At 35.0% G+C, this 12105-nt stretch overlaps 1 protein-coding gene across 1 annotated transcript; it reads left to right on the plus strand.

Moving 5' to 3' along the window:
• The first annotated feature begins 799 nt into the window (after positions 1-799).
• LOC121238950 lies at positions 800-2991 on the plus strand. The gene is made up of 5 exons (XM_041136055.1): positions 800-1363; positions 1552-1628; positions 1810-1846; positions 1937-2036; positions 2178-2991. The coding sequence occupies exons 1-5, from the start codon at positions 1093-1095 to the stop codon at positions 2830-2832; spliced, it is 1140 nt and encodes a 379-aa protein (XP_040991989.1). The 5' UTR covers positions 800-1092; the 3' UTR covers positions 2833-2991.
• Positions 2992-12105: the final 9114 nt, after the last annotated feature.

A 12105-nucleotide genomic window follows, 5' to 3' on the forward strand; every position in this document is an offset into this window, starting at 1 on the left:
GATAGCTCTCTGCATATGCCCAATGTAAATCAGATGCATTTGTGGACTAAAAAAAAAAAAGAATATTTACAACGAGTTATTTGCAACAAGAATAACTATTTGTGATGAAAATAAACTCATTTTAATAGGAAGTACTAGTTATTTTAGCATGATATAACTGACTATAAATAAACAGTTTTTTTATAACGCGATCGATGTCGTGTGCGTGAGTAATTAATTGCTGAAAAAAAAAATAAACCATCGATCTGTAACCTTGGGCAGTTTGATCTTATCCATACATGGCGTTACACTTGGAAGAAATAATGAGAATGATTATGACCATATTTTACGTACATGATTCATTCATATTTGAAAAGCAATATTATATGATTACTTGTAGAATAAGTATCCGCGCGCTAATAATATGTTTTGCGTGTCAGATTAATGTGGGATAGTCAAATAATATATATATAGCCAATAAGGTAGGTAAATCTCATGTTTGATAAATGTGCATGCATACGTAGCATAATTAAAAATTAACAAAAACATGTGGTGCTACTCCTTTCAATTGGTCTACTCATGCGTTTATAAATATTCCTGCATGCAGGTTAATTTCCACTTCTCGATCTTGTTTCTAGTCTTTCACCTAATTAGTACGTAGTATGACCAGGTAAAAACTGGTCTGGCCAAATTCTAACTTTATATATAGTATTCACACATCATTCACACATGATATAATATATATATTTATATTATCTCCTAAAAGTAAATATATACATAGAAAACTCTAAGCCTGTCAGGTGCAGAAAACTCCGATCTGTACACTAAGACCAAGACCCATGCATTAGGGTTTTTTTTTTCTTCATATCCCTCATGTGTATGGAATTACCTGCCGGTTCAAAAAAGAAAAACTCTCTGCAAATGAAGAGTATGCACAGTACTCCTTTTTTTCCTATAGTGACTAAGAATCAAGATCAGCGGAGGAATCATATCAATAGCCACAAAACATCTCGGCCTAATTCATAATTTTTCTTTGTCAGAGACAATCACTTCGAATTGATCAGTGACCCACTTTCCAGTTTAAAGATTTTCCATTGCAGAAAAGAGTTAATCATGATGGAAAGTGGGTATATTGATGGTTTGAAGTTGAAATCTTCTTCAGACAGGAGTGAGCTGGACGAGGAAAGATCAGATGGTGATCGTAGTAAGAATAAAAACAGTGCAAGCAGCTCGAGCAACAGCATAGATGAGGAGACTGATCAGAAGATGTCCAGCTCTATTAGGGTGCGGCCATATGTTCGATCCAAGGTGCCGAGGCTACGATGGAATCCTGATCTTCATCGTTGTTTTGTCCAGGCTGTTGAGAGGCTTGGGGGTCAAGAGAGTAAGATCTTCAAATTTCTTCACTTATTCACGATGATTGTATATTATATATATATATATATATATATATATATATATATGAATATCTTAATGCAGTACCTTTTGGAATTTGTTGATACAAATATATCATCAATTGCATCTAGATACCTATTTTATTCTCAGGCTTGATTTTCCCCCCTTTCGGTGCAGGAGCAACTCCTAAACTGGTTTTGCAAGTAATGAACATCAAAGGCTTAAGCATTGCACATGTCAAGAGTCATTTGCAGGTAAATCATGTAATTATATATACGATGTCCCTGCATATATATATATATATATATATATATCTATATATATTATCAATTAGGAACAAAATTAATTGGGTATGCAGTGTATCATGCATGAGATTCGCTTCATTGATTGCAAGTTTCATTTTTGTTGAATTCTTTTTGGCATGTTTTGGAGCAGATGTATCGGAGCAAGAAGATTGATGATCAGGGTCAAGGTATAACACCAACTAGCTAGGGTTCTTTTGCAGATCACTCAAGCTTTTAATATTTGAAATTTGAAATTGTTGTCTTTAATGAATTGGCAGTTATAACCAGCAGCAGACATGTTATGGGAAGTGCAGACCGCCTTTGGCAACAGCACTCCATGCTTCGAGGTTTTGATCAAAGGGTTAGCCACAAATTCAGGTAATGTCGACACTGCCCAATGATTATATATAATACCTTTACTTTAAATGTTGATTAAACCCCATTTCAGTTAAATGAACTAAGGAATTTTATATTATTATAATCTCATCAAAATCTTTCTCGATCTCTTTCTCGCTCAAGATCATATGGTGACCTTTGTGGGAATGGTCAAGGGAGCTGCATATCCATGCCTTATTTGACTCACGACCGCATAAATTTGACTGATCATAGCATGAATTTTAAAACGAGAGGCAGCCACCTTCATGGGTCAGAAGCTGGAAGCTGGATTTCTGGAGGTATCGATTTGAAGATAAGAAATGGATCTCTCTACTTGAATAACAACATTGGCTTCGGGGAACAAAGTATTAAGAGACTACAGGAGTTCAAAGAAAAATTTCCATGGCCGTTCAATCACACATCCATCAAAACCCAGACAAGCTCATCCCCCATAGAGATAGACGACTCCTCTTTAAGTACAGAATTGCATGGAAGATCAGGACAGGAGAAAATGAAATGTTTTATAGACTCAAATACAGCAGTACTGAATCAAACAAAGTGGGTTGTTGGGGAAGAGCAGGCCACTGCAGGCAAAAGAAAAGGTTTACACGACGACATCGATCTGAGTCTATCACTGAGTATAAGATCGAGACACGAGGGAGCTAATAAGAGAATATGTTGGTTTCACGAAGATGTGGATAGCAATTTGTCTGATCTTTTCTGTTCCTCCTCCTCTTCTTACAAGAAGGGAAGCTATTCTATAGATCTCAACAATATGCCATCAAGCTTAGCAGGATGACAGAATTAAGAACATATTGATGCGAAAGATTCGAAACTGGCGAGTCCCCTAGATCTGACTTTATGAGTCATGGAGTTCTAGTACTGAGATCCAGTTGGTACTTGTTTAGAATTAGATGATGCATGGTTCATTGCTGTGATCACTTATGAAACTTGAAGTTGCGGTAAATTCTTCTTATCATCATGTTATCCATTTGAATCTTCAAATGCTACACATACATACATACATACATACATATATATATATATATATAAGTACTACTTATCAATTTCAGCTCATCATTTAATTATTTCCTTCAATAACATTTTAAATTATAATTAATGCTTTATCAATGTAGTCTATCTGATCTCTCTCTCTAAAAAATGTACGTAACGATTTACCGATCCAATTCTTCAATTAATTTAGGATCACTAATATTAAAATTCAAAACCCTTCATTCATGGTTTTAAGCCGCCTTAATTTGGGTAATTGATGGTTTCAATTAGTTTCATGGGACGATCATTTGTTTCGTGATAGCATTGATATTATATAGTAGTATAGTACTGCAGCTTTTCATTTTTTAATAATTTTTAATAATTGGAGTACTAGCCGAGACTTCACATAGTTTCTTGATTGGATCAATTAATTAAGTAGATCCCAACTTGGATGCTGATGTACATGTATATGTACGTAATCTCGTGTATATATATATTTGTTGTGCCTTTAGATATAGTTTCTGTTTTCAAACGCAGCTTGCATTTGATCTTTGTTTCACAAAAGTTGCTTAAAATGCTTTTGACATTAGTTAATCAATAGAAACTAGAAATTGAGATTGGGAAAGAATGCAAAATATATAGAAAGAAAACTTTGAGAGTAAAGCTATTTATCGATAAAATCAAAGGAAACTGAATTCTGAAACCTACAAGCCGAACTCAAATTGTCGACACAAAATAAACATATGATCTGGCCACAACTGATAGTAGCTGATCCTTATATACACTACAAGAAATCAGGGTTTTCTCGGCGATTTTTAAAGCGTTGCAATTAAAATCGCTGCAAAAGATTATTTTTCCCGTTGATTTTCAAATCGCTGCGGCTTCTAACATGTACATTCCATGCTCGTACGCTGGGGTCCATTATTTACTTTATTGTGGCGCTTTAGTTTGATTTTGCGACGATTTAAATCATTGTAAAAGAGAAAAACCAGTTGCGACGCTAGGATTTCCGTCGGTATATTGTGTGGGGTGCAAAATCACCAAATTCTTTTATTTTTCCCCCCAAGATATTTTCCCCCAACAGTACCCTTCTGCAATTCGACGAACCCATTAGACTCGAGCTTCCCTCCACCTGCAAATCCACGCTTCCCAGCTATTATGCACGGCGTCACCTCCTCCATCAGACTCGAGCTTCCCTTCACCTGCAAATCCACCCTTCCCAGTGTTTTCACTGTCCCATTTAATACTTATGTTTTATAGTTATGTTTAATAGTTATGTTTTATACTTACGTTTAATATATATATATATTTATATTGAGATGCACAAGGAAAGCATTTTAAGCAGTAGTAGTACTTGTAGATGATCAGCTGCTCCACAAACGTTCATTTGTCAGAGATTACATCAACATTAGTGTATAAACAGTATTATAAAAGGACGTAAATCGCGGCCATGAGTTAAAAAAAACGCAAGGATCACCTTTGTACGTTCATTGTTTTAAACGAATGCTCAGCATTAACTGTAAGCAAGATCAAACAAATGTGGCAAGTATATATTTTTTCTTTCTTTTTTGGTGCCCCTTCGTTTTGGTGGGAACAAAGTGTATCAAGGAGCTGGCCGCTGGTGTAGCTTTATACATGGCCGGTTTGCGCTAGAAGTAATAGCTAGCTGATGATCATCAGTATTAGGGTTTAGAAAATAACGATGAGTAATGAGACTAAGGTATAATAGGCTACTTGATCATCATGAACTAGCATAGAAAATGAATGCGCATTCATTTTATATATACGTACCTTCATTCATGTGAGTAATGATAATATTAAGGTCTTGGATGTACGATCACTCCATAGGACATTATGAATTTACGTCTTAATTCCTCCATGGAAGGTATATATACCACCTCTGTGTGTGTGTGAGAGAGAGAGAGAGCATTGGGGGATATTCTAGTCAGAAGCATCCAAAACTAAAGTCCAACACATCCCTGACTTTAAGAGAGATCATCAGCCTTAGCTAAGTGTCATGCTAGGGTTAGTCAAGTCAATACCCATCAATTAATTTTATCACCATAGGACGTTAATTAGCAACCCACCAACTCGACCAAATAATTCATACATCTAATTATTGGTCCATATTAAATGCAATTATTTTTCAACGCTACCCATCAATTAATTTTCTTGCTGCTAACTAGGTAGAAAATGGGGGAAGGGGGGGTGTGTTGGTAATTAGCACTTCACGATCGACCAAAAAGTAAGAAAAGGCGGGCGTTCTTAAAAAATACATATAATTGAAAACTCGAAAATCTATAGCACATTGAAATCAAACTGTAAGTTGCTTTAGGAAGGAGCTAGCACCGTCCAAATTAGCATCAAGATCATCTAGGACAAACTCTCTAGAAGAAAGAGGAATATTGGGCTACACAAATTACGGCAGTATAGAAACCGATGGAACCAGATGTCGCCGACGTGAATCGGTTATTGGAGTCTGGAATCGGTCGAAACTGGCAGAGAACTAGTTGGCCGACGGTAGGAAATTGATGAAACTGACGTCGGCTATTTTAGTCCTGATTTGAACTAGATTCAAACTGCCGAACTAGCCGATATAATATATATTATATCTTAGATAAAATGATGCCACGTGGTTTTATACGTATGGTTTAGAAAAAAAAATTAGAATGAAATGACGTCGTTTGGTTTAATACACCAAACAACATCGTTTGGATTTAGGGTTTAATACCCCCTCCCTTTTTATTCTCTCTCTCTCTCTCTCTCTCTCTCTCTCTCTCTCTCTCTCTCTCAGCAGCGCAGCGCTCCGTCGTTTGCTGCGCATCTCTCTCTCATCGCAACGCCGACGTGGATGCGGATGTGAAACCATCTCTCTCTCTTTTTGAGTTTTCATCTTATCGTGATGCCGACTGGACACCAATAACCGATCGAAATCACGTCGAAATCGACGTTGCTGATTCGATTTGGACCAAAATCCAACTGCATCTGTGTTTTTTCACCCCTAACACAGATAGGGTTTGTCCACAAAAAGTTTATGGGTGGAGCTACATTAATAATTATATATGCTTATAAGTAGAGGAAATTTTATCCACAAGAAGTTTGAAAATGGAGTTGGTCAAATTTAACTAAATTTCTTTATATGTACAATTAATTGGAATTTTGCAATTGCACCCATTAAAATAATAACACGTGGGGTCAATATACACATTTAAAAGGATCTCACCATAATTAGAAGAAAATGGTTAAGGAATTATATAGGTCTATCTACATGTTCTAATTGCTCATGATATGGTTTTGATTACGCTCAAAGAATAACGTTGTTGTTGTAGTACAATTTTGGAATGTCGATTTTACAGAGAGACAAATTAAAAAAATAGTAGAAGGAACAAAGAAACTAAGTAAAAATATTAAATGATTAATGGAGGATAAATATTAATTTTAAATACAGATTAAGGTGAAGCAAAGTGACTAACGGAAAAAAGTACTCAAATTTGATGAATAATAAAGCATTGGGAATCATTTGCACAAATCCGATATTTTAATTATTTTTAATTCATTGAATAACTTAACTGGGAACTCAATTCCCAAAACTCACAATTGGAAGGTATAAATTTATAAACCAAATGTAACCCTTTGAAAAATCATTCACCACTTTTAAAATACGTGAATTATTATCAATATTAAGAAAATTCAATGATGACAATATACTCAGGGAGCGATATTGCAGCAAAGAATTAAATCAATATAAATAAATAATTGATCCAAACATAACCAAAGAACTAATCCATTCAATAGAAAAAGCATGATTGAATCCATAAACAGAATAAATTCTATGATTATTCAGAGAAGAAAAACCAACAATGAATTGAGAATGATAAAACAAAAGTTTAGTAATTGAAAACCAAATACATAAATAAAAAATACCATCTAATGTGCAAATTCATCATTAGTCCTATTTGAGAATTTAGTTACATATAAATATAATGGACACCAAAAATCTCAAGAGAAAAATAAAGCAAATGACAATTATGGAGGAAATTCTCTTCATTCTTCAGTCCATCCCCCTAACCACGACGCCCCTGGTTCTTCCTTTTGAATATATATGAGGTGCCATGCTTCTTGCGTCTCCCCAATGTCCAAAGGGCCCTTTTTTTTGTGTTGCGTCTTCAAATCAAAGAATTAATTTCCTGTAGGTCCCGCGACTCAGTTGAAAATCAAGCCTTCTTTGTGTCTTGTCCAAAAAAATCTCAAAACAAAAGAAATGAGCCCGCATGCATAAAACTCTCTTGATCAAAATGTGTGCTTTTCAAACCAAAAGTTGGGTCTCATGTGCAGAGAAAATGACATGGGTTAGACCATAAATTGAAAACTTCCAAAAATGTTAAGTGTAAAGTCCAATTGCAAATTATCTCTCACCAACCAATAATGCAATATTTGAGATTTAAAATATTATAAAATTATGCTCAAATATATCTCGTGTGAATATATATTAAATTTAATAATATAAATTTTATCTTATTATTTCTATTCACATTTTAGCATTTTAATCCAATAATAGGGTATTTAGAGTGCACTTTCGCGCACTCATCAGGTTTCTAAAATTAATGACTTAGATTAGCTCAGTTCTAAGTTGGTTTAGCTAGACCAGTTTGATTTCAAAATATGTTCAAAACCAAACCGAACAAAACTTAATACATCCCTAGTCCTCGCTTTCCATGTTGTTGATGATCTTCTTGGTGGCTCAGCCTATTGACGTCTCTGCTCTGTATTCTTCACTAAGCTGGGTTGCCAATTACAACCTGTTCATTAATTTTACATAAAAAATAAGCTAGACTCTCCTTCAATAAATAGGTTCAACAAATAAAATATTTAATTAAATAAACTAGAATGTAGAGTCAGGCCGATTCAAACTCAATACCCCTATTCTGATTCCATGTGAGATTATCACTTATAAAAAAAAATTAAACTGATGGGAAGAAGTATATTTAATTATGTTATGCTTTAACAATTATTAAATTGATCACTTCCTAGCCACTTAAGCTTTTAGGATAAGTGATGATTTCGCAACTCATTCTATAAACAAAATGAATCATATATACAAGGTTTAACCTTCTTCTTCTTTTGTTCTAAAACGATTGTACTTCACTTTTATTACCTACTCTCATGACTTGTGACAGAGAACTATATGATTTAGGAGATGTTTAGATAGTGAGTTGAGTTGAGATGAGTTAAAAGTTGAGATGAGTTGAAAGTTGAATAAAATATTGTTAGAATATTATTTTTTAATATTATTTTTATTTTGGGATTTAAAAAAGTTGAATTGTTTGTTATAGTTTGTTTGAAAGTTTGAAAAAATTGTAATATATAATTAGATGAGGCAAGATGAAACGAGTTGAGATGCTTTATAAATCCAAACAAGGGTAACATGACCAAAAAAAGTTATATATCTTGGAAATTAAGTAAAACTCGGGTGCTATGGTAACACAAAAAATTGGAGAGTACACTTCTTTTACGGCCATTAAAACACACACACACACACACACTATGGTTTGCAACAATATTTGAACATAAATAGTTGAAGGATTCAAAAATAAGAAAAAGGGACCACGTGATGATAAGTATGAAGGCCGGAGTTTACTATAATCCATGCTTGGATTTAGGTCTTGGCCTGCCCCCATCTGAACTGCACAATACCATTTGCATGCATCTTAGCTCGATCGGTTTTGATAGCATTATTAATTGTCCCCAGCGCCAGAAGTTACACTAGCATCGATCGGGTGAAGGAGATGGGTTTAGCTGTAAGTTCTAGGCTTTTTGTTACCATGTTTATCTCTTTAATTCGATGCAGGCTGTCTGGGAGTTGGTCCCACGCTAGTGGGAAACAGCGTTACGATCTTGGTCCCACATTGTTACTAGAGTGCACTCATTATATATGATCCCCATGGTTCATGCATGAGGTGATAATGGAAATGGAACCTTAGCTTATCAAGGAAATGTACATTAATTAGACTGGACTCGTGCTAGCTAGCTAGACATATAAGATGGATGGTTAATTAAATGCATAGTGCGACTGATTAAAAAGCTTGTTTGGGCGGCCTAAATTTATAAAAGTTTAAAAAATATAGTTAAATTACTAAACATTTCTACTGCGCCGCATTATTGCACAATTGAGAAGTTGGTCATTATTGGAACATGTAATATATCTTAAAATCTAATGATACATGCTTAGAATTTGGAGCTCCCAAATTTACCATCTAGGATCTACCCTTTGTAAGAATATAAAAAAACTAGAGAAATAATCACAACACCAGAAATTTACATCGAATACTACCAAAACAAGAGAAAAATCACCAGACTTAGAGAATAAAATATACTATGTGAAAAATTGTTACAATCTCACAATTTTTCTCCTCACCCCAAATACACCCACAAATCTTTCTCCACTTGCAAAACTTTAACTCTCACCTCTTCCTCTTTTACAAAAAAGGCCAACAGAGTAATTTTACTAAAATAAAAGTTACTAGCTAAACTTTGACTTGTGCACTGAGTCAATGAGGCTAATTCTTTTTTTATAGGCCTTAGGCCTTACTGCTCCTTTATTCCCTACCAATGTGGGACTAAATCTAAAAGAGCAAAACCAAAAAATCTCCACCTTACGACTTTGGTTGGTTCCACAACCATGCTCTCCACCTCAATAAAGATTTTCATAACTTCTACTATCATGCTCCACCATAGAAGCATAACTACTCAGAATAAACCAATTCCAAGCTTTTCACTCCGGCCCATGTCGAAAACAACCTTGTTGAAAATTATGGTGTAACTTTCACGTTTAGTTTTCCTGGAAGCTCATCAGCCATCGACGTGAATTTTCACCACAAACTCTGCATCAATACCAAACCAATGTCTGTGTGCAAACTTGTGGACCCGCTAACATTAACACATCATTTATCATGACAACTTTGGGAATTAGCGGCATGTCATGAGGATATACATGTCCCTTTTCAAAAGACATATTCTTCCATGGAGATAGATACAAAGTTAGCTTCATTACCAGTATCTCCATTGTACTAGCCTTCTCCTTGTACTAGCTGTTTCACAAGTCATTAGTATCACTGTTGATTTCAGGAGTTGGTATGTCTTTCAACGCCTTGTATAATCATGATTGAATCAAAACATCATTGACTTGCATTTGCCACAAGCTAAAATTGATTCTTCCATCAAATTTGTCCACCTCAAATTTGATAGGACTTGAAACCCTACTTAGTGATATTGCCGAAAAGAGCTTTCCGAATTGGGATCATATGCGCGATTCTGATACCTGTAGCTAAAGTTATGGCCAAAATACCGAAACATGCCCAAAACTGCCTCAATCAAGAAAAGATCACGATTTCTTGCCCTCTTTGCGCTGATCTGCCACCTCTAGGTATTTTAGCACAATCAATGTGCAGTCTAACAACTCAACATCATCTGATTTAGATCCTCCTGTATCAGTAAGTTCCCAGGAAAGAGTCTCCTTTCCTAGAAAGATCTTCAAGGTTTCCAAGAAAGATTAGAGGGGTCACAATGGTCCCGCTTAAAAATTAATCTCCTAGATAGAACCTCTTTAGACAGTACATATTCACACTACCACACCAAAACTCCACCCCACCAAAAGGACCTAGGCTTTGATACCACTTGCTGAGAATTTGGAGTTCCCAAATTCACCCCGTATGGTCTACCATTTGTAGGAATATCAAGAAAAATAGAGAAATAATCACAACACCAAAAATTTATGTGGAAAACTCCCAAAACTACCAAATCCAAAGAGAAGAAAATCCACTATGTGAAAAATTGCTACAATCACACAATTTTCCTCCTCATCCCAAACACACCCACAAAGTTTTTCTACTAGCAAAACTTTAACTCTCACATCTTCCCATTTTATAAAAAAGACCAACAGAAAAATTTTACTAAAGTAAAAGTTACTAGCTAAACTTTGACTGGTGCACTTAGCCAAGGAGGCTAATCCTCTTTTTATAGACCTTAGGTCTTGCTCCTCCTTTATTCCCCACCAATGGGGGACTAAAGTCAAAAGAGCAAAACCCAACATATATATATATATATATATATATATAATACGAATCTAGTCCACATATCTGTTGAATATATATGAGGGGATGCATTGGACAATTTGATCATCTTTTCACATGGCATGATCTTAAGATAATATATATATTGATGCTGATTGAGTTAGGAATTCCTGTATAATATTATTCATGCTTATGATGATCATCTGTACACTAGTCAAGAACATGTCCAATGCTAATTATACTATAGGGTTGAATCGGATCAAAATTCATTTAACTTCTTGTCTAAATTAATTAAGGGTTTCAAACCAAAAAAATATACACATTAAGTGGACTAGTACTATAGAAAATTTATTGTTACTTGTATGAGTTTTTTTAACAATATTAAATATTCAATAAATATTTTAAGACTAGTTTTATATATTTATCTCTCTCCTTTAAGGCTTTCAAGTTTGGAAAAACCACTAACAATATTCTCTCTTTTTTCTCTCTAGAGAAAAATGAGGTGAAGTGGGGTCCAACAATATTCTGACAGAATTTTGGAGGTGGGGGTACGGTGGGGACGTCGCACTAAGCATTCTAGCACGGAAGGAAGGAGGTGGTTTGCTTTGGAGAGCATGGCAGAGAGGAAGTTTTTTCAGTAGTGAAATAGAATGGATGAACTAGAAAACAAATGGGAAAAGCTTAGACTATTAGAGGAAGAAGCTCTGAATATTGATTTCGGGGATGAAAATGCGGATAATCCGAGTGGCAAGGAAGAACTTAGTTTAGTTGGGATGGTTTGGGCAGGAAGAAACATAAACAAGTTTGTGATTTAATCGACAATGGCTAAAATCTGGAGGATCAACAAGCAAGCTATGTTTCAGGAGGTGGGAGATAATATTTTTGTAATGGTTTTTGCAAACCATGAAGACAGGAATCGTATAATGGAGGGGAGACCTTGGCTTTTTGACAACCAAATGTTTGTGATAAGGCAGTTTGATGGTTTCACTCCACCATAAAAAAATGAACTT

This window comes from Juglans microcarpa x Juglans regia, chromosome 7D (assembly GCF_004785595.1).
Source record: "Juglans microcarpa x Juglans regia isolate MS1-56 chromosome 7D, Jm3101_v1.0, whole genome shotgun sequence".
Classification (NCBI taxonomy): domain Eukaryota; kingdom Viridiplantae; phylum Streptophyta; class Magnoliopsida; order Fagales; family Juglandaceae; genus Juglans; species Juglans microcarpa x Juglans regia.

Excerpts from the sequence above, each read along its gene's own strand:
- LOC121238950 (XM_041136055.1), top strand. The coding sequence starts at position 1,093 with ATGATGGAAAGTGGGTATATTGATGGTTTGAAGTTGAAATCTTCTTCA. Across the intron at positions 1,364-1,551 it reads GAGGCTTGGGGGTCAAGAGA|GAGCAACTCCTAAACTGGTT; the intron begins GTAAGATCTTCA and ends CTTTCGGTGCAG. Across the intron at positions 2,037-2,177 it reads AGGGTTAGCCACAAATTCAG|ATCATATGGTGACCTTTGTG; the intron begins GTAATGTCGACA and ends TTCTCGCTCAAG.